At 36.4% G+C, this 23386-nt stretch overlaps 3 protein-coding genes across 8 annotated transcripts; 2 read left to right on the forward strand and 1 right to left on the reverse strand.

The window, feature by feature from the left end:
• The first annotated feature begins 706 nt into the window (after positions 1 to 706).
• LOC114938389 (uncharacterized) lies at positions 707 to 20247 on the forward strand. Of its 6 annotated transcripts, none has more exons than XM_085481086.1 (4): positions 707 to 968; positions 19014 to 19441; positions 19671 to 19846; positions 19928 to 20247. In XM_085481086.1, exons 3-4 carry the CDS (start codon positions 19751 to 19753, stop codon positions 20120 to 20122), a joined length of 291 nt encoding a protein of 96 aa, XP_085337212.1. In that variant the 5' UTR covers positions 707 to 968; positions 19014 to 19441; positions 19671 to 19750; the 3' UTR covers positions 20123 to 20247. The 6 variants fall into 6 exon arrangements, with proteins under 6 accessions (XP_085337212.1, XP_085337211.1, XP_085337213.1 ...); XM_085481089.1 differs by lacking the exon at positions 707 to 968 and adding an exon at positions 17472 to 18344; XM_085481085.1 differs by lacking the exon at positions 19014 to 19441.
• Positions 978 to 14565, forward strand: LOC114938387 (uncharacterized). The gene has a single exon (XM_029312351.2). It carries the CDS (start codon positions 6767 to 6769, stop codon positions 9422 to 9424), a length of 2658 nt encoding a protein of 885 aa, XP_029168184.2. The 5' UTR covers positions 978 to 6766; the 3' UTR covers positions 9425 to 14565.
• Positions 20234 to 21845, reverse strand: Atg5 (autophagy protein 5). Its single transcript, XM_029312353.2, has 4 exons — positions 21577 to 21845; positions 21263 to 21468; positions 20871 to 21193; positions 20234 to 20701 (listed from the first exon to the last, which is right to left on the reverse strand). The coding sequence occupies exons 1-4, from the start codon at positions 21730 to 21732 to the stop codon at positions 20589 to 20591; spliced, it is 798 nt and encodes a 265-aa protein (XP_029168186.1). The 5' UTR covers positions 21733 to 21845; the 3' UTR covers positions 20234 to 20588.
• Positions 21846 to 23386: the final 1541 nt, after the last annotated feature.

Below are 23386 nucleotides of genomic sequence, written 5' to 3' on the forward strand. Positions count from 1 at the left end.
AAATCAATTTAAACATTGCTTGTTTCATGAAGCATTTTAAAGAATCTAATCGTCGATCAAGAGTAATTGCAGTATATTATATAATTTCTCTCGTGCAATAAATTATTGACTTGGTCAAACATTAACAAAGCATTACGTCAAACTTGTGACTAATCGATTTGTAGAAACATATGTCAACGTTGAACGTGTCAAAGTTTATTATTACATTGAATAATCATATAAGCACACATCGCTTGACGACTTTGATCAAACTCTAATCAACTTAAGCATTAATGCTTAATTTATATGATGGAATTATCTTTAATAAAATTTCAAACTGTATATGTATAATTCTTTCGACTTTTTAATATTATTATTAAAAATAATATTAAAAACAATAATAATATTAAAAATCTTAATATTATATCTTTGATATTTATTTTCATACATTGATGAATATTAATATTTTTCGTATTAATACAAAATTAATTTATGTTAACAGAATCCTACTGATTAAGGCAACAAAAGCATATGTTTTAGAAGATATTTAGGTGAAAACGTGCAAGCAAAATTTTGCATTGCATTTCCTCTATTCCTATCATCGAGGGCAACCTGAAACATCATCTTTATATAAAGTATCGATCGACCAGTTCCTCGCTTCCAAGATAACGCCAAGTTCCACGGATAAAACAGCGTCTTTTATGACGTCTATTGTTCTTTCATAATTGCTCCGTCGATAAAGCGAACTCCAGAGGAGACCATCTACGTCGCGCTGTGCACCACGTCTGGAGCCTCATCGTCCTCGAGAAACCCTCTCCTTTCCAAGAAGGAGAAGATGACAAGAGACGAAATGTATAGAGCGTGAGTTGATCAATATATACATAACGTATATATGTATTGGAGTCGTCGTCGTCGTCGAGTCTCCTGGTGCCAAAGGCGAACACTGCGGCAACCAACCTCGATACGTCTTCGCCCATGATAAGATAAAGGTTAGCGCATGTATGCGTGCGTGAGACTTTGCGTGGAAACCAACTGTGGGCGATGTCGACTCTCGCACGATAACGCTTCTGTCTCTCTCTCTCACATACGTACCTACTCAACACATATATCACTATGCCTGCGAGTTTTTTTCCGCACAGCCGCATCATCCACCGATCATCTGACATCTGACAGACCGTCCGTGCGTTCCGTTCCTTTCTCTAATATTCGCTTCGCGATAACAGCGAGCGATAAACAGTAAGAGAGCGAGCATGATATCGGTATATCTCTTTCTCCCGTGACGCATGGTCGGAGGAATCTCGCTGAAACGAAAGTTTCGAGAAGCCTTTGCAACGGCTACGCCTGCGAGGTTCAACCTATCTTGGGGTACCGCAGGTAGGTAGGTATGTGAGAGCGAGTAGGCGCCATCGCGCATGACCGCCTTCGGAGAAGGTACATTTCACCTTTAATTTTGTTGGTACCACCACCAAATCTCGATCGAACCTTTAGTCTAATGTAATATACACGTAATTCCTGTGTAAGTTGGATAATTCATGTTTCGATCATTTGAAGAGGAAATTATAATCATAGGATCGTAGATTTACTTTCTCGGTCTCTTCTGTTAGCCGAGGGATGAGCGAATCACTTTCAATTATATGTTGGAACACAAATAAGATTACTTTGTAAGCATTATCGTTATCAGAATATAAAAAGCTTTGCGAGGTTTGTCGATCCTTTGACTCATTGCAAATATAGCGCACAAAAGCTGATTGAGTTATCGAATAATTAACTGGAATATTCTTTGTTAATTTCTTATTAACATTCCATTTCTTTAAATGTTATTGCAAACTGTAGTTGATATAATTAACTGGGAATATATTTTTATCCGGAAGTCACATTTCAAGATATTTTTCTTTGATGATACTGTTTAATATTACTGCAAACTAATTGACATAATTAACTCGAGGCATTTTTATTTTTCTGAAACAACACTGAATATTATTGCAAACTGTAGTTGGCATAATTAACTCAAGATATGTTTATGCTGAAATGACATTTCAGGAAATTTTAATTTGACATTACTCTTTAATTTAATATTGATGCAAATTGTTGTGACATAATTAACTCGAGATATTTTTATCTTAAAATAACATTTCATAAAAATATTCAGAGTTCATTATGTCAACTACTACTAGTTTGCGGTAATGTTTAAAGAAATATAATATGTGTATAATAAGAGATTAACCAGAGTATGTTAATTATTAAATAAAGATAAGAATATTGCACGAACTGCACTTTCTCAATTCAGATAATCGAAATATAAATTATCCAATAGGATAATATTAAAAATTTGTACATAAGCACACATTTAGCGCACATGAGATTGATCCGTCCCTGTTTGTATGTATGATTAGATTCGATGCTATGCACGTAAATATACGCGCTGTATGTATGTATACGTGTTGAACGTAAATGTATTTGTACGGTGCACGTGTAGCGTTCTTCCAGTTAAAAGCATGCGCATAAATAAGTTTAGATTATAAGCTGTAGATTGCGATTTCAACGAGTGGCGCTCTTTACTCTGGATAGAAGATGAGTGTTCACATATGTATAGTTATTCTCCGAGTATCATGGTCGCTTATCGCCTCTTCCATTCGCAACATATCGCTATTCTCGCGTTTACTGATCACGATGAGGTTCTCTTTTTCAAACACGTCCATCGTGCAGCAAGAAGGCACCTGCGTGGCTCGGCCTTCGCGTAGTTACATAGGCAGGCACGATTCATTGTTCAGGTATTCCACCTATGTGTCCTTGAAACAGAATGTCTTCCTGTCAGTTTCCCGCGTTAATAGAACACGTTAACATTTTTATCGAGCAATTACGAGTCGTTTTTCTAAGCTCATATAATATGTTCAGTTACTATTTGTTTAGGGTATATTTAGTCATGTATCAATTACACGACTTTAGTTTTTTTGGTATTTTTCTCTATCTTTTCTCGCATGTATCTATTCTCAATCTCTATATCGCATATTCTCTCGTGAGTAAACGATAGTATTCGCTGAAAATAATATCGGCAGCGAGCATCGAGTAAGGAAAACATCGAGGCAGACCGGCAGTCGCCTAGTGCACAACGGCTGGCCTGGCACGGCTTGTCGGATTTGTCCTTGGGGCTGAAGGTAAGCGCAAACACGAAGACGAAGCGGCAACGTTGTGCTCGGCGCCCCCTCTTTTGTCCGCCGGCCGGTCTTGCCAGACAGGGTGTCGCCAGCTCGGTCGGCCTGGTCGTCCGGGTTAGCGCGAGGGACGAGGAAAGGGAGAGTGCGACGGAGAAGAGGGAAGAGAGAAGGTTTATATATGTATACGCATCTGTGTGCGCGAGCTAGAGCAGCAATAGGAGAAGGGACGCACCATAGGGGGAATTGTTGGAGCGGTGGACGTTAGAAGAGACGAGACGAGGGGGAGACAAAATGCAGCTCGTAGCTAGCAGCTCGTCGAGAGAGATCGTAGTGTGCGTATTGCAGGGATCGGTCATGGACCTATATTCACGCAGACCAGGCACATGTTTGAAAACTCGCATTCTTCTGGAATGTGGCCTGTTGGAGGCCCCTTTGGTAGTTCAACCTCCCTCTTTTCCTCTCCGTTCTCCGGCTCTGCAAACCTCTGTTGAGCGTACGGTGGACATTGCTCGGACGCCTACCTACACCCTCCTCTTCCTCTCCTCCTTTCGTTTCGTTTCCTTTCCTTTCCTTGCCCTACCCCGCCGTCCTTTCATGATCCCCGTTCACCCGCTGCACCGTCGCAGCCACTAGCTTGGCGCCCCAAATAGTCGCGTAACCAGAGACGCGCCTCTGGCCTGGCTTGGTCGCGCCAGACTTCTCGGCGCCCAAATGATGTACATCGACCATCCGCTGTCTCTCTTCGTCCTTTGCTCTTTCGCTCATTCGCTCGCGACCGTTCGTAGCCTTCGCTTTCCGCGCTTTCTTCCACGTACTTATGCACAGACATGACTGGCAGAAAAAAGAGGTTCTATAGGAATGATAAAACGCAGCGACAAGGAAAAAAGACAGACGCCAAGTCTATTTACCGAAGACTCGACTTACGACACCTTGTTTTCAACTCGATACTTGTGACCTTTGCCTAACTATTCTTATTCATGATATACGAACTATGAAAATTCTGCTATTAAAAAGTAGTTGCGAGCATCAAAGAGGAAGAAATGTAGGGGGATTGGTACGCGGTGCAGAAAAATACATTATAGAGAATTGTTCAATCTTTTCGTCTTCGACTCATAGAAGAGTCGCTCAGATGTCTTGGCAAAGACGAGACAAGCGGTCACCTACAAAACGCTTGCTTGGTGAGGACGATTGAATCTGGTCTCAGAATCATCTTAAATTTTGGTGAAGATTGGCAGTCGTTCAAAAATTCACATTATTTTGCAATTTCATGTTTCGTATTTCGACAATTTGCCAAAACTTGTGTTTCGTATATCTAAGTTTTGTTACTCTCGAAATCAACTTTTACTTTTAATCGCGTTATTAATTTCTTATTTTGTTAATTTTTCAACTGTCTGTATTATTTGTTAAGGCTGTATAAATAGATAGTACATTAGACAAGCTGCGTTTCTAATTTAGCAATTGATATTTGGCACCTGGTATCATGTTTTCGTCAGATATGATTTTCCGCACATTATTCCATGGTATTTATAGTTTTATAAATATTTGCGTTTCGAATCAAAGCAGCGTGATTCGGCGTAGAAGCATACGTAATCGCTCGATAATAGCGAATTGATTGCGGAAAAATTTTTATGAACTATGACATGTTGGAGGAAGTGATAAGCGACCATGATACTTGAAGAAAATAACTATATACACACGACGAACGCTCATCTTCTATCGTAAGAATAAAGAGCGCCACTCGTTGAAATCGCAATCTGCAGCTTATAATCTAAACTTATTTATGCGGCATAGCAGTCGTGATTCTTGGAAATAGAATAGGGTGCCTCTTCAGAGAACTTTGCGAGAGAGGAGAGGAGATTCGTCGAGAAGGCATCCTTGGTTTCTGCCGGTGGCGCGAATCGTGGAAATTTACGAGGCCTCCGTCCGTTTCTTTTTATCGGTCTATCTTGTTCGCGCGTTCGTTCATCGAAGTATATGCGAGCTTGTGCGGCTTGCGTCATTGCCTCGCGGGTCTCTCTCTCTGTTCGTGTATGCGTTGCGGCCTACGTGTAGCTAAGAAGAGACATGGCAACGGCGCGTGAAGCTAAACATATTAACTGTCGGCTCACGCCACAAAAACAACATGATCTCATTCCATGGCGCATATATATGCAAGAGGTTATCGTATACCTCAAAATCTCATTCAAAACTTTAACGGCGTGAGACGAGGCAAAAGAAGATGAGAGGATGCGATAATATATAAATATTAAACGCGTGGTAACGGAAACTTTTAATGGATTACTAATTTCAACCAGCGAAATAATATCGTTCGCTTTAATTATAATACTGATTTTTAAATCCAATAAGTTTGCGGCATTAGCTATAAGCGCGGTTATAAGCGCTTTTCCTGGAAGATAAAACTTCCTCCATGCATTAGCCATCTCTTTGCCTTTGATTATACAATTTCCTATGCTACAGTTGAGTTAGTTATGCGTGTATTGTATTTAGTATGCTTGTATCTCGTAGGGCATACGTCTACGACCTAATCTAAATTGTGCGCGCCTACTCTTTCGTAGAATAAGCCTTTCATGATTGATCGCGATCCGTTTCAGTTCTTTGTGATATTTCACAAAGATGCTATATCCTTCTATATAAGGAATTGTAGAAAAGTTGAGAATGCTACGCATTCCATGCGTATTCTTGATCTCGTGTATATGGAGAAGTCCAACGGAGGCGCGATTGGCTGTGGAGGAGAAAGGCGAGCAAAAATCGAGGCTCCAAGCTGGCTGCTACAACGAGCTGTTAAGCGGCGCGGGCAAGGAAGGCAGGCACGCAGTCAGACATTCACAGCAGACAACATGGCGCCGTGAGCGTCGTCGTCACGCCGGCGTGACGTTTCCCGCGCGCGTCATTAACGGAAGTGAGGCCACAAAATGGCGGAGTTTTACCAAGCCGAGGTGTGAAAGGGAAGAGGAGAAAGGAGAGGAGACAGGGAGGGTGGTGTATGTATGCCTGCGGGCAGTTACAGGCAAGCGAGAGGTAGGATGACAAGAGATCTATAGAAAGAGAGGCGGTTGGGTCGGTGGCACAGAGAAAGAAGAATGACTAGTAGCCGCCTTCGGCGGTAAACTAGCGCCCCGTGCTGTACGAATGGGGGCAACGGGGAGTTCGAGGGGATATTGGGTAGAAAGAGAGAGAATGGCCACAAAGGCGATAAGTTGAACACGGATAGAAGCGAACTGACTGAGCGCCGAGTGGGGCAGATATATGGAAGAGTGTGGTCGACAGTGCGAGCAGAGAGGCCTCAAGGGAACGAGAGAGCGAGAGACGGCGTTAGAGCGGAGAAGGGAAAGACCAGTGGGAAGCAGCGGCAGTTCGCTTGGTGGGGATGAAAATTAGTTACGGCATCCAAGACCTAAAAGGAACTCCGGCGCCGCCAGATCGCATCGTGCAATGTTAAGCGTTAAGGTATCCTCGTGTATCGTTGACAGTGCCGGTCTGAAACTTTGTGCTAGTTGTTATCTGCGTTACTATCGGACTCGGTTTCATGGTTGACGTGTGACGACTATTTACAGGGTGCGAAAGAAGTTTTACGTATGTGTAATATTTTAAATAAGGATACATGACCTATTTATATATATGACGTGAGTGAGATGCTCAGTGAGGATAGCTCACAATCAGTGAAAATGATTCATTCGAAGCATCAGCAATCGGCGCATCAGCAGCACCAACACCAGAATATGCGAAAATCTGTGGGCGTTATGGGCACCAGACGTATATTCACGACAGCTTTTAAAATCAAGGTTCTGGATTCCTACAGACACGACAAGGATTGCCGTCAGAATCAACGTGCCACTGCGAGAAAATACGGTATTCATCGTCGTCAAATACAAAAATGGCTACAATGCGAGGAACAGCTCAGAAGTAGCGTTGAAAATGGAAGCACTGGTATCGCCTCGACCATTTCTTCCACGGGTTCTCAATCTGACGGTACTGTGACGGAAGCTACAGGGAATACCGTGACTCCAGCAACGCCGGCCTTGAACCTCAACCTCGCCAGACAGCACGGCGACGAGCTGACTGCACAGCAAGGGCCCCCACCTCTGCATCCTCCGCATGGCAGTGCACCCTCCTCGCCCCAATATAGCCGTCAGACTACTACCATCGGCACGACTTTGCCCCTATGTGTCGCGTCCGTAGGTTATCAAGAATATTCGTCGGAACAACAACGTCTTCATTTAGAACTCGAGGACAGAGTGCATATGCCAGAGATTCACGGATATCCAGCTCCGCAAGTGGATCAAGATCGTAATTACTACGTATTAAATGGAGATGGACAGCGAGATGCGGAGGTTGCTTCGATATTCGGCGGTAGGAACGAGGTGAAGGTATATCAAACTTTAACAAGTTACCATTCGCCATCTCAGGAGCATCGATACGGCGTGAATGATATTAATAGTAGCGTGCATAATCATTCGCCGAATCATCATCCACAGCAGCGAGAACAAAGTTATGGGAACGTTGATTCATTTGACGGAAGATCATACGGCTTGCTACGAGCGCCGTCGATGATAAAGACGGAGCCAGCGAGCCCAGACACAGCGGCGACACAGTCAGGGCCGTACGAATCGACGGACTCCCCTGGTGGCCCGCAGGCCCCACTCTCGCCTGTATCCCATCGAGCAGCCGATAGCGGCGGTTCCTCCTCGTCCGTTCACTTTGTTGATTCCTCACGAGCCCCCGCGAGCCCGTACTTGCACGTGCACGTGCATGAGCACGCACACCCATGTTCACCGCTGAATTCCGAGAAGCCGATCCCGTCGCTTCTGCACCAGCAGGAGAGAGAGTCGGAGGAGACGACGCATATCGAGGAGAAGAAAGAGGAAGAGGTGCTGGAAAAAACGGATCACTGTACAACGATAGTCAAAGAAGAGGTACACTTGGACGAAGAGGAAGTATACGATGGAGAGGAAGTCACCGCAACCTCGTGCATTGATTATCGACGACCATCTACTGGCGAATTATTAGTAGATAGTTCAGGACCGGTGAGTCCTCCTATGTATGATCGCAACGGTTACTCGTTGCCGTCGAGTCCTCGTGATTCTGTTGTTAGCGTCGGAAGGTACAGAAGTAGCTGCTCCGATAGCGAGATGGATCCCCTCGTTTCGGCCGGCAGTTTGAATTCATCCGGCAATTTTACTCGCAGACGATCTTTCCCCTTGCGCTTTAAACTCGAAGTTCTCGATGCCTTCCATCGAGATAAGGAAGTGAAGGAGAATCAACGAGCCACCGCGAGAAAATTTGGTATAAATCGTCGTCAGGTACAGAAGTGGCTGGAACAAGAGGCGGAACTCAGAGACGAAATCGCCCTTCGAGGCGATTCACGTCAACGATTAGGTCCTGTCCAGGATGTCCCTTCCGGTGACTCACCGTTGGATCTGACGACAAATTACTCCAACTGCGTTTCGCTGCTACGTGATCGGTTTGAGATGGAACACGAACGAACGCCACCGCATGTTTATCGCTGCGATATCGGTTCTCCTCAACATCCTTTGTACTATCACCACTTTACCGGAATGGAATCGTCCTCTGAAGTAGAACCAGTAGGGCCTTGCAATATTTCTTGCTCCGTGGACAGCCGTACTACGACTTCGACGACATCCTCTTCTCAAGAGTCTTGGAAGGAATTCTGTTATATGGAATCTTCAGCTAAAGCGCACTGTTATTCACCCAGCGCAAATTCCATGGTATCTAATCTTTCTGAAGGATGCGAGCAACTAATTTTGCCGCGGGCATTGCCGCTGAAGAGGCACCATTGCCCGCATCCTTGCTGCCTTGTCGATGCATTGCCGTCGCCAAAAAGATTCTGCGAAAGGCTTGTTTCGGATACGGACGACTGTTACGATGCACCTCCTCAGGATACGCCTCTTTGTCTGGTGAAACGGAGATCGACTCGGGAATCATCTCCTTCCCGGACGGAGCTGATTCTGAAACCGAGTACCGTGTCGACCTCGAATAATCCGGACGCTATCACATTCAAGCCTTACTTGGACAACCCCGTGAGCAAACCTGCGAGAAAGTGTCTGGACCAGCGGAATCTATCTCCCGTCAGCAGCCACAATATCAACAACAATAATAATAATAGTTACAACAATTGCCAAATAATCTGTAACTTCGACGAGAGTCAAAATCGCAACTATGATTTCGAGCTTAATCTGCGAGTACCGGTTTCCTGGAGACCTGACGTAGGTTTGTATGGGTTTCCGCAAAGGAGTGCGTTCGTCAGCGTATCTTCTCCGCTCTACATGTAACTTCCTGTCTCTTTCCGAACTCCCCCATCCTTCTATTCTAATCAAACGCAGAGAACGGAAACCAGCAAGCTCGTATAACGATCAATGGTCATGTCTGCATTTCTTTTCTTCCATCTTGTTTTAAAAATTGAAAAAAAATATCTTGATTATACATATATAGTTAAATTAGATCCAATTCACGGGTTCCTCGTAGGTGAAAATTTGTCGATGAAAAAAAATTGATCGGTACGTGATCTGGTACACGTAGCAGGCCACGTAAGCATTTATCGTTTTCGCGGATCGTCGGTGCCGCGTTATACATCGCGATAAAGTTTTAATCGGCCATTGGACGAGCTGAGGCGTGGAAGGAGATTATACATGGTCGCGTCCTCGGCTTGGCGTCTTCTTCCAACTTCATCAGACTTGCTCCGAGACCCTCTTCCCCTCCAGACCTCTCGTCCCACCTCTGTTCCACAAAAAATCGTAAAGATATCCTGACGAATCTTTTTCTCACCGCTTTATCGTCGAGATTAGAACCTGGTGGTTATCGCGCGGCTAGGCCGTTTAGAGGTCGAACGCTCGTTCGCTATAATTATAGAATTATGTCAGCGCAGCCATTATTGCAACGCATCGAAGGAAAATTCGCGGAAAGAAATGCCTCGACCGAAGCATTCTCTCGTTGCAGCACGTTATGTAATAACTGGATACTTGGCATTATATATTCTACACGGATTTATTAACATTTTTTTAAAATTATTTTTATAATATATATCTCGGGTTTTAAAAACATTTATTTACGTTTCTCCTTGCAAGATATTTTGGTAACTTTTTGCAGTACATTTGGCTAAATAAATTCACTTTTTTTATATTTATGTTATTACATATTATGCTCGACGAATGCATTGCATCAGATAAAAAAAAAACGAGGTTTTCAGATTACATTTTTTCCCTATGTATTACACAGGAAACCACCCGCGTTGGCGGGTAGATCACACGATTTCTCGGTAACAGATGACATGTCATCCATGGTTTTCTGCGAACTGCTCGCGCGATCGCATACATCACTGATCGCGAATACACACAGTCGAGCTGCGAAAATCATTTAATTGCTCAAACAATTTCTTCCATGCGCGCATATGCGTCATACATGCGCATACCACGTTAGTATTACAATAGTAAAACTCTTTGTCATTGCTCTTCTATCCCCCTTTTCTCATTGTTTGGCAATTGTTGTCTATTTCTCGTTCTCGCGTTTTATTGTTTTCTGTTAAACGATAATGTAAATATGTAAATATGTAAATATCGAGAAAACCGGGAAGAAACGTGACACATGATCGTATTTCCGTCGCATCAGATTTCTGCAAGGATGTACACTTGGCAGATATATCATAGTGTTGTTTTTAAAAAAGAATGTTTAATTAATCGACGTCTCCATTCGGGAGAAATAAGATATTTTTATACGATCCCGCGTATCTGAAAAAAATTAAATTAAAAAGAAAATAAAAAAAACATAAAGGAAGAGACGGAAATTCGAGACAAAATAAACCACTTCCGCAGAGACCACTTCTTGTGCCTTTTTTGTCTATATAAGACATAAAATATAAAAATGTTTATAATGCATAAAAGACGCATAGATGCGCTTGTAAAAAATATATATATTAATATTTTTAGAAAATAATAGATTCTCGATATATATATATAGAAAGTAAATAAGTTTGTTATGCACTTCGCTTTTGATGAATTAATTTACTGAATGATAACTAAAAGAGATATTCCGTGATCAATTAGTCTGTCGTTAAAATATTTAAAGCGATAGAGATAACTATGCGGAGTGTTGTTGCGTATATGAAGTGTAATTAGTTCGCTGACTGATAGAAAAATCGAAAGTTGGACAAGATAAGCAGAAAGAATTAAAAAAGACATATAAGAGCAACTCTGAAAGAAAATCACATGTGCCTTATGTAATATATTCATATTAAAGTTGTATTTCACTCGCACGAGGCTTAGTTAGTGCGAGACCAAACAAATCACAGGGACATATAAATTGTATAATATTAGTTATTATAGTAAATAATGTCTAGATTTTAATTAGTATTTATATAAGATAGATCAACTTAAAAGTGATATAATTACGCTACATTTTCTATATATATATATATACGATTCCACGTTTAAATTATAAAAGTTTATTTTTTGCCTTCGTTATCGATTCGTGAATAATTTTAACTAGAGAAAGTTTACGCATCGACATTGAACCAAGTTTCGTCGTTAATTATTGTGAACAACATAAGAAATAATATATTTAAATTTAAATAATGAGCATGTTAATGTCTTATTTTTGAAATATTCAAGCATCTACATTCTGACAATCAACAATAATGCTCCTATTTAATTAGAATCATCTTTATAGGAAAGAAGGATCAAAAAAATTAAAAACAATTAAGAATTAGGAATTATTTATGAATGTTGAGCTTTTTAAATTTATATAATTATAATAATTTCCTTGAGTTTCATTCATTTTTAAATGGTTCCTAAAACATTTTAGTTTAAAAAAGAAATCAAACAGTAATTCAGAAAAGCAGAAATCTTTATTTCTAATATGATTAATTTATATGAATAAATTAATTTATTTATACGAATGTGTGCGTTTTTTTACACAATTTTCTTAAATACATTTTTGAACTTGTTAAATTCAAAAATGCATAAATAATTTCTAATTCTGAATTCATTCTTTGTTTCTAACGAACAGGGATGATTGAAGGCATAACAATTCTATAAATAAATATTTTTCAAAGTATGAATGTATTCTCGTTCTCACTGCAACTCAGATAGGCGCGATCGTCGAGATGCATTACGATCCTCGAAGAGATAAGCGATTTCTTTCGCATCTGACTTTGCTGGCGAATTATCAGGGGAAAACCTTTTGTGAATCATTGTTACTTGATGCTAAGGAAAGTCATATTAGATTGTGAGAGATTGCTCGGGTCGGAAAAACATATTGCGCGATACTGATCAACGTGCGTTGTTTTCAACTTCCTCAGTCTATCAGCTGCTCAAATTCTCTGAAGTAAACACAAATACTATGAAATATAATCACGTCGTAGCTGAGCTAAATTTCATATTTAATTAAAGCAAAAGTATCAAGCAGTATATAATGTAGTTTATAGAGAATATTTCTCATTAATATTTTAATACAAAATTTTAATTTTTATCGAATCGAAAAATTGATATTCATAGCGGATTTCTAAACAATCAAGCGGTTGCCAAGCGATAAGCAAGAAAGGCAATTCTGTAAATCACTGCTGCAGACAGGGTAGTTACGTTAATGTTTCAATATTCACGCTTAATCGAGCTCATTCATGATGCGGCATTATTCAACATGATTGTCTGTGCGATCGTCTCGTACCGAGCTCTAATTTATCATCTCACGAATAATAAATTCAAGATATGATCATTATAATTATTTTATGGCGAGTCTCAGAATATATATTCAATTTTTTTTTTTTTTTTTTTCCCCAAAATGAAATATTTTTATTAGAATTTCAATCTGTTTTAAAAATATATATATATGTGAATATATTTTAAATTAATTATTTAATTGTTATTAAATAATTATTTTTGTATACCAAAGGAATACGTATCTTTTTATCGCAAAATCACGATTCGCCAATCAAGTCCGAGGATCGACAGATCGAACAAGAAAAATAAGTTAGCGCTTTGCCCATAATTGTTAATAATGGTCAAGGCGTAATAATGTACAATAAAAAACGCTCGCGCGTAATTATAAGCCATAATAAATTACATAATGCCATAATACATTTTACGTAAAGGAAGGCTGTATGACTGACGAAAAAATTCTCGATCACGCTAAAAATTCGCCGAAGTGCCTTGAATGTGTCTGTATGAAAGCGTGCGTTCGCCTGTATTTGTATATGTAGTCACAGCCCACAAGAGTCTGTTAACGAAAGGCGTACATATAAGCAATATTTCTAAGTACATAAAAAGGGAGAGTTCCCCTTGGATAAAAAAAAAACCCGTTCTATTGTCCGTACAACACACAAATAAATATATATAAGCATAATGCTCGTATTGTACATGTACAAAAAAAGTATGTATGTATGTATGTATGCATGTATGTATATAAATATAAAAAACCGATAAAGAGCTAGAACGCGAAAATATCAAAGAAAGTACATAAAAATTTATCTATATATACATATATATACGTATACATATACCGAAAGTTATATTTTGATACGATCCACTTACACGAACGAACGCGCCTCTGAAATCGCCCGGTGCCTTTAATAAAATTGCTCGTGCCTTACAGTTTCTCGCGCGAGGAGGAATCAAGAACCCCATAGAGACTTTGCAAGTCCTTCGTTCTGATAATACTTATCTGATATAATATACTGATATAATATTTATCGTATCGTATCTTCGATGAAATTGCGGATGCAAAATAGAAAGTAAAATAGTATGTACAGAGATATATATACCAGTGCCCTCCTCACGCGCATATAATATCAGTATTTTAATTATTCTTTATTTATTGTTTTGCATATAAAGATCCTCCAAAGTCCCGCAAAATAACTTGTTAATCTCGTGTGTGACGTCATCTCTATGCCTCTTCAATTGCATACTTTGTAAAAATATTGAATTTCTGTTAATCATGCTGTGTGCAAATATATACTAATTTTTTTTCTTGCTGTTATTGGTATGTGTGTGATTGAAAAACATTGTTAAAAAAAATGCGAAGCAGAGCTCAAGAACTTAATATCTTATTAAAAATAGTCGAGTCAACATTTTTTCATCTTGCAAACAATTGTGACTCCTAACGATAATATCATTAATTCTTCGTATCGCTCATAAGGTGTTAAAGAACGAAAATAAAAATGTATAATATATTTTAATGTTCGGAGAATGCAAGAGAAAGGCATCGAGATATATATAAATCCTTCTTTTGTACGTTGCAGAGACGCAAAAATTATATTGTATTAAATATTGTATCATATACACGCGCGTATATAGATTATATGTATGAAGCGTGCCAAATAACACAATAATGCCCGTTTTGGCATTCGCAAATGTCATGACACGCTTCATATGACATAGAACCTAACCGAATTTGAGAGAAAATATAAGAGATTATTTTAAAAGAATCCATCCTGTGTTTTGTCATTCTTTCTAATGCCTATCGAATTTATTATTTATTTTTTAATATCGCTTACGCATTCTCTCATTATTCTTGTGATCGATTACGAAACTTGTACAAAAATGCTGTCTGTCGTAGATATAAACTGAAATAATATTATTACTTTGATAATTCGAATATTTTTTTATAATTTAAAGCAGTTGAAAAGTAATGTTTACGAAAGATAAGATACGTTTCTAAATTTCACCTGAAAAGATAAATCATAAATTTATTTTCGAAAGAATATTTTTGAATAAACGTGCAAGTAATAATATTAATTAACACTGGAAAAATAAATATATATTTTTATACATTTTTTTTCCTCATTTTCGCAATAATCATAAGCTATTACATCTTGTATGAAATTATTCTAGAACATATATTTCTAGAATATTTCATTAATATATTTTCCAAGAAACTTTAAGAAAATCATATATACATATGTATATATGTATTTATTATCTCAAAAGGCATCGAATGGCTTGAAGAAAGTGTATTGCATTAACACATTTGACGCAATAGAGGTCTTTCTTCTACCGATATGATTCATAAAGTCTCTCTCACGCGATTCTACAAGCACTTATCTTCTTGCTGAGTATTTCAGCAGTTACGCGACACAGTATGGGAGAGAAAAAGTTCTATTCTCCGGTTACATCGATTCAAGCATTTCCGCTTGAATTATGGAACAACAAGCTGTGGTGAGGTCGTAAATTTCGTAATATTACGAATTAAATTTTACCGTTATCGCGTTATTCAACCTTTTGCACTCGAAATTATTTTTATTATCTAATATCAATAAACATTACGTCAATTTCTATCTTGCGGTCTCAAGGTCTTTGTGATCTCTCTAGTGGAGAACAATTTTAAATATCTCGTAATCTACTTATAATATTTTCCTCATCAACTGTCGGAATAATTATTTATAGTAAAATGACGTCATGTGATCTTTGTCTTCATGTAGTTAAACTTCAAAATTAAAAGATATATATATATACATTATATTTAGAAATGTCTATTGCATTTTTATTATAGCTTCATAAATTTCACTTTTTTTCTCACAGAGACTTGTGACAGCTCTTAGAGTCAATGAAAAAATAAATTTTACGAAGATATCTATTTTGTGTATTCATTTTTTAAATCAATTTCTATTTTTATTACAGCTTCATAAATTTTATTTTTTTCTCGCGAAGGCTACGACAGTTCTTGGAATTAATGAGGAAGTGAGTCTATTAAGAAACGGTAATCTCCTCTCGCAATTAACGATTTACGTAATATTTCGCGCATATATACGTACAATACAACAACAACGTAGTCGCGAGTTGCGGCCCGCGGTCTCTCGAAGAGAGGCTTCCGATATCTCGCTCGCCTCCACCGCATCGAGATTACAAGAGGCGCGATGAAGATAAGCGCGCGAACCAAGTCATAGAGATTCACGCACGTCGTCTACCTTTCCCTTCTCTCTTTTCCTCACCCTTCTCTTCGTGCAGCGATATCACCGATGCATTGTTTCCGTTATCGCGCCTGATTGGCAACTCGCTGCAGCCGCAGCCGCACGCGTAAAGTTCTCCAGGCATGCATACGCATACCTATTCAAAAGTCCGCGTAACGCAGAAGCAACATACGTATACATGTAGATAACAAATGCACAAATGATCGCTTGTGCAGCGAATGTTTGCCTTGTTTGTGCTAAATTCTGATTTTTTTTTGTAAAAGATGCACTATCTTCTGTCAATCTTGACAGATTTCTTTTTTAATACTAGGAATATAAAAAAATACGGATTTCTCATTTTTGCATGTATGTACTTATATGTATATATATAGTTTATGATTCGCATACATTGCGCACTATCATAAAATTTCAAATCTTTCACGAGCAACGATGTAGAATGCACGGGTAAATTCCTGCTATGCAAATGCATGATTTATTGCCGATGTTTATCGTTGCACAAGTCCGGTAACAGGGAATAAAATGCTCGCCATTAAAAGGAAAGGAGATTATGAAAATGAGAGTCACGCGTTTTTATAGTTCTGTACGCTGATGCTGATGATAAAAATTAATTAGTAAATGTCATTGTAGAGGCGCATTGGGAAAAGCCGGAAATTTAAGAATACAGTAATACAATATTAGTGATATTATATTTTTTTAATTACTGACAAAATACTTTCACTCGTGCATATTTATTTAATTATTTTAATGAGAAATATTGGTATGCAAAATGAATAAGCGAATTTATATCATGGTTGAAGGATATAATAATAAACATAAAATTTCCTTTATACCTTGTTACGCATTAAATTAATTATTTATACTAAAAAAAAATTAATGAATTTGAATATTTCAATACTGCCTTCTAAATCATTTATTTGAAACTATAATATTGATATGAAAACATATTTATGTTATAAGAAAATTTTTTTCAAAACAAATATTTATTATTTATTTATTTTTTCAAATAAATTATTTATATATTTATAAGGCAGTATTGCAATAAATATTTATTTATTAATTTAATAATTTTTTTCAGTGTATGAATTTTATTAACTTCGCTCCTAAGTCTTCAGAATAAAACTGTTTTATTTCAAATTTTTTGTTTATCAGTTGGAAATCCTGTCTTATATACGTATTCAGCTTATACATGCCTGCGTGTTCGTGTTGCAATGTAAGTGAAATGATTGCCAATGCACCTGAGCAGATTGAGCAATCGTTATCTCATGCGGCAGTTAAACTTACAAAAGATGAAATTCAGTTTCAATTTTCATCTGTGCATTCGCTCCTCAGTTATACATAAAAAATTAAAATAAATAAAATATACACGTGATTTTTTCTGTATGTTGTGTGTATGTATGTGGCTATATTGCATTAAACACAATTTTTTGCAATATATAAGCTACAGATTATAATTTTAATAACAGCAGAACAATTCAATTAACTTTTCGCCGATTAACATAGATTTAGCTTCAAATATAACATTCTTAAATAAAATAATATGTATGAAAAATCGCTATTTTATTGAATTTTTCGTCGTACAATAAAATAGAGAATTTATCATATTTTTCATAAACAATTTTTTTGTGAATTCATATAGAAATGTCAGTTTTGGATCTGTAAACTAAATTCTTCGAATTAGATTTTATAAGAAAAAAAGTATGTTTAAAGAAAGAGGTTGATGGTGCATTCCTCAGAAAGGAATGTAAATCGTTGGGCGATATCGAAACCTCGCCGTGATAAATTGTGATATAATAACAACCTGCCGTTTTTATTAAGGCCACCGTATGCGTAGCAGACCTTGAATTGAAACATGAAACTGTTGCAACGCGTCAATCAACTGAATCAACGTCAATAAATGTCATCGGCAATGCAATTAGGTGCAGTGGCACGATCGAAAAAAAACTTGGTGGCTCTGACAGAATGCAACTCATAATATTACAATTTAAGGAATATTAATCGCGACGATCAGCTGATCCTGTTGACAGTCGCATTCGAACCGAGTTAAAGCGATTAATATATTTAAATTAATTAAATTCGATCGCATCACGTGTGTTTCGTTGGGAATACGAATTGGACCGATACCTCTAAGTACTTAAAAAAAAAGTCACGTCCGAAATACCTCTCTCTTGATCTATTCTCCGACCGGAAATACAATAGTGTACCGAAAAGACTGAAAGACTGGCGTTGCTCCAACTGTTGAGCGACCGATTCTGTTTGTCGAATGTGCAAACAGAACAGCGGACAGACAAAAGTCTAAGGTAATTTCGACGATTATTCTTTCGGAGTGCTCGGCTCTTCGTTTTTTGTTGATTTTATATTCGTAAAAGTCGCGTTTCTCGTGGCGTGTAAGAAATCGGCGAACACACATCAGGGAAGTGTGTCGCGAAACGTGAAATCGCCATATCCCCGTGGAATAACATATGCTGAAGAGCAGCCCGAGCTTGGTAAATAACGCGCTATTTGCCAAATACTATTATTACTCATAAATTTTCATCAATCGCGCGATACCCTATAATCCGTGAAGTTTCCATGTCCCACATAAAACGTGTGTTCTCCTTCCCTTTCAGATATAAGATATTATAGATTAAAGATAAAATTTGTGTTTGTGTGTGTGTGTGTGTGAGATGAGCGAGATTATATTAGAACTTTCCTTTACTTTTATTATATTGTAGATATATTTCCTCTGTAGTTTGTTGACAACCGATATGAAATAGATTTTTATATATATATTTCAAATAAATGTCTAGATAACTGATGTTTCAACATATTTCAAGTACATAAATAAGATGTGTTATATTAGTTAATAAGCTGTGTTATGCAGAAATATTTTCCAGAAGACAAATTCTTAAAAATTAATAATATAGTACCAAAGAAATTTGCATTGCATCTCGTCGATATAAACGTAATATCATTTTTTTTGAGGTCAGAATTGATGCTACCGTGATTACGTTAATCAAACTGAACTATGACTGACTTATATATGATGATCGAGATCGAGTACGAGTAATTGCAAATTGATTGCGGGTGAAGATATATAAATCGAGAACGCGATGATGGGAGTATCGGAGACACGGGAATATAATTTATAACGTGACGTTAAGAGAACACGTTACATTTAAATGATAATTTCGGTCTGTGAGAGACCCTCGGGCGCATAACATTCGAGCAGGAGAGATGCTCATTTTCGCGATGGTTGCTAATTATAAAACGGACATTCGCAGTCCAAAAGCCTGTCTCTTTGGTACACGTGTTCTTAATGTCACAGGAAGAAGAAAAAAGAAAAGAAATAAAAGAGAGAAAACAGGCGAAAAAAAATAATAGCAAGAAAATCACCGTCTACGAAAGGCTTCTTAATGTATATATTTTTATCTCAGCAAAATGTCTTCTCATTTTCTTTCTCTATTTTGTTTTGTTTTCATTACTATCGCTTTTATATTATTGCGATATTAAACACTGGAATTATTTTTTTTTAATTAACTTGATTTCTTTCCATTTTTCTATTAAAATTACCTAGACTTAGAAGCATTCTAAATACATAGATTCGTGTATAGAATTGTTCTGATAGATTAATATTATAATTACAGATTTAAAAGAGATGAGAATTGTAGAAAAAATATATGCTAAATCTTAATAAAATTATATACAAAAATATACAAATACATAAATGTCTACACATTATGAATCTCCTGAAGTAAAAATTATCTTAAGCAAGGAGGAGATTCACAAAAGATACGAGGATACTGCAAAAGTTATATTTAATGTAAGAAAATATGAAAGAGAAATCGAATTAAATTAAATAATTTGTGAAAAAATTTCTAATCATGAAATTTTTAAATTACAGGAGCAAAGTAGAAAGAAGAAAATCAGTTATCTCAGTTTTGGAAGCAGTCGCAGAACAATAGAATATAGCAATAATGGAAATCACCCCGTTATTATACGAAAACCTACCAGTTCTACAATTATGGAGAACACTTATTTATCCTTGCAGATATCAAGAGAATATCATAAGCCAATCAAAAAATGCGCGATAACTTAATAATTAGAAAATGTTATAATAATTTGTACAATAAACTTAGCTACACTTGTATTAACATTATAGTATCAATTTTGAGGAAATCCTTATATGTACCTGAATTATAATATACCATTATAAGATTTAAACATTTTTTTAATGCATTCATTATCACATAAGACCATTCTTCGTAATTATTTATAAAATATACTTTGTAACAAAAACAAGTATAATATAATACATCTCAGTTAAGATTGCAAGTACTCTTAAAATTCAAGTCGAGTCGAGTCCAAATATGCTCGTAAAACTTGGCTTAGAGAATTTCAACTAAATGATGAAAAATTTTGGATACTTGCAAACTTCTATTACTTATCATAAAATAAATACATCACAATATAAAACAACTTAGGCAAAGTACATAATGTTCTGCAAAAATTATAAAATAGTTCTTTTACTTACAATTAATGATGAAATCGTTTCTCAATATACGTTACGATGTAACTACAATTAAATGCAGAAAATTATCTGGGTAACTTAAGTGCTCCGACATCCACTGAATCGGCGTCTCTGAGGGTGGTACAATGCCATGGGTGCGCACTACAACTGTACAAATTCATAATTAATAAAAATAATTTTAATTTTTCTAAATAAATAAAAATGTGTATATATTTGTTCCTTTTCTACATGAAGTTTATATGAAATATGAAAAAAATTATTAATTTTAAACATATTATGAATAATGTGTATATTACAAATATATAACATTACAAACCATTTTCTTGATCTGGGAACACTTCATTTAACAAATGCTTCAAAGTCTTTCTTTGACCTTCTTCATTCATTGGTTTTACAAGTTTCTGTATATATTTATCTTCATTTGTATAGCATCGGAATGGTATATATTTAAATCCCTCTTCAGTATTGGTTTCCATAAGTCTACCATTCACAGACCAGAATTGATCAAATTTATCGTTCATAATACCATTCCATAACTGTGTATGATCCTTTTTTTGCATGCTGGAGACAATTTGGCCTCTATGCTTTAGAACATCAGCTTCTTTTATGCAAGACAGAAAATGGGCTTCTACAACTTCCCTAAAAATGCAAAAGATTTATACTGTTTGTCGATAAAATATACCGTTGAATGTAAAATATATTACATACTTGTTTTGACAGTGCATTAGAACATTTTCTGGAAATTTATCAAAGTGGACAACAATATTCCAAGGTAATTGAATGTCATTGAAATAAATGTCCAGTAAAACTCCAATTGGATAATGCCACTTTAATGGCATTCCATTGAATTCCAACCACATCTCATGCTCTTGTTTACTATCACTTTGTACATGTCGTATAAAGTGTTTTCGTACCTAAGGCAGAAAAAGAACAATATGTATATATGAATCTATGTTCGGATATAATAAAGTTGTAAAATAACAAGTTCGAATAAGAAATATTGCAAATATTTTATTTCTTACCTTCTCTGTACATAATGGAAAGTAACTTAACCTAGGTACCATTAGATAAAACGGATCCGGCCCTTGTAAATCGCATATTTCCTCAGAGTTGAGAGTGAAACAGACTGGAATTTTTCCATCCCAAATTTCACGAAGCACCTCTCTGTCGTTTGCCATCGAATTAATATGGATTTATTTACTCTAACACGTTAGTTACGTTCAAAACAATTCGATAGCAGTCGAGAAGTTGGGTTATGTTGCAGTTGATTATACTTCTGCCTTCTGCCATGAAATTGTCGGATGAGAAAGATCGGCAACTCATTGATTTTTTAATATTATAAAAAATTATTAAATATACATATATTATAAAAAGGAATAAAAAGATATTTATAAAGCCTTTGTTGTTTTAAAAATTATAGATTAAAATTTTCAAAATAAACGAGAATTATTAAATGAGAATTTCGTTTTCTACAATTTTGTCCAAACTTGCTTCGTCCTGATTGGTCAATTTTCCGCTTCACCCTGAAGTGAATATATTTCCGAACACAATTTAGTTGGGCATTTTTTATTTAGTTCATATAATTACTCTATTTATTTAAAAAATTAATAATATTGAATGATAAATATTATAAAACTAGTAAAAAAAGTTGTTATATTAATCTAAATAATAATTTACATTAAAATAATTTTTTTATATTTAATATTTTGTTAATTCTTACAATTAGCCTAAAATTTTAATTACAAAAGTTCTTAATTTTTAAAAACAGTTGATGACAATTATTTAGAATAATAAATAAAATTTATTATTTTATTTTATTTTATTATAATTTTATTATTATTTTTTATTAATTTATTATTTATTGTTTTATAATTAAATAATATTTATATATGTTATTAAAGGATTATTAAAAACATTACAGAATTATTCTTTTGTCTATCATTTCGTACAATTATTTAACTTTTACAATTAAATAACTCATAAGTCATAAGTGTATCAAGGTGACAATTTTTTCGCTTGAATTAAATTTCGCGCGTGAAGTAGCAAGAAAATATATCTTAAGGCAACCCGTTGCTTACTTCACATCGCAAGATCGCGAGCGGCCGGCGAGACGGATCCGGGTGGAATCGCGATGAATTTGGGTAAAAAAGTGAGAGGTAAGCCATAATTATTGTCACATTTCAATAATTCTCGATTGCTAGCATAAATACGACGTCGAGCGACTTACGGCATATCGTTGTTTGCACGCAGTCTCATTAAATTGTTCATTATCATTCGCCTAGCGATCGAGTATGTATATGTACATATATATGTATATGTGCATGTAACACAAGAATACGGCGTCTCGTCAGTTTTCGAGACTCGATCGGTAAAAATATCACAATCACATAGTGTACAGTCGATTGGCGAGTATCAATCCACGTAAATATTCATTAAATCCATTAAACAATTAAATATATATGTATCACATCGACAATTATTGTCGAAGAAAAAATATTTTGAGCATCTAATTTTATGTATCTGAGTATGAGTAATATTAAGTATCGAGATGAATTTGTGTATAAATCATCGTTTCTAGCGATATATATTTACGATAATCATGATTTGTCATGCATTGAGATCATATTTTAATTATTTTCAATCAAAGTCATATATGTGTATATACACATACAGTGGTTGCTTGATCATCGATAATTTGCTGTTAATCTTTGCAGTTGGCGCACATGCGCAGTTAGTTCCAAGGGACATCGCTTCGCGCGCTTTCTCGCGTTTCGCGCGCCTTCCCGCGTTTTCCCGCTATTGATGCGCGCGTCGGTCAGCCATATTAAATTC

This window comes from Nylanderia fulva, unplaced genomic scaffold (genome assembly GCF_048542155.1).
Source record: "Nylanderia fulva isolate GAGA-0341 unplaced genomic scaffold, ASM4854215v1 Scaffold17, whole genome shotgun sequence".
Classification (NCBI taxonomy): Eukaryota; Metazoa; Arthropoda; class Insecta; order Hymenoptera; family Formicidae; genus Nylanderia; species Nylanderia fulva.

Excerpts from the sequence above, each read along its gene's own strand:
- LOC114938387 (XM_029312351.2), top strand. The coding sequence starts at position 6,767 with ATGCTCAGTGAGGATAGCTCACAATCAGTGAAAATGATTCATTCGAAG.
- LOC114938389 (XM_085481086.1), top strand. The coding sequence starts at position 19,751 with ATGTCTACACATTATGAATCTCCTGAAGTAAAAATTATCTTAAGCAAG. Across the intron at positions 19,847-19,927 it reads CTGCAAAAGTTATATTTAAT|GAGCAAAGTAGAAAGAAGAA; the intron begins GTAAGAAAATAT and ends TTTAAATTACAG.
- Atg5 (XM_029312353.2), bottom strand. The coding sequence starts at position 21,732 with ATGGCAAACGACAGAGAGGTGCTTCGTGAAATTTGGGATGGAAAAATT. Across the intron at positions 21,469-21,576 it reads TTCCATTATGTACAGAGAAG|GTACGAAAACACTTTATACG; the intron begins GTAAGAAATAAA and ends TTTCTGCCTTAG. Across the intron at positions 21,194-21,262 it reads CTAATGCACTGTCAAAACAA|GGAAGTTGTAGAAGCCCATT; the intron begins GTATGTAATATA and ends TTGCATTTTTAG.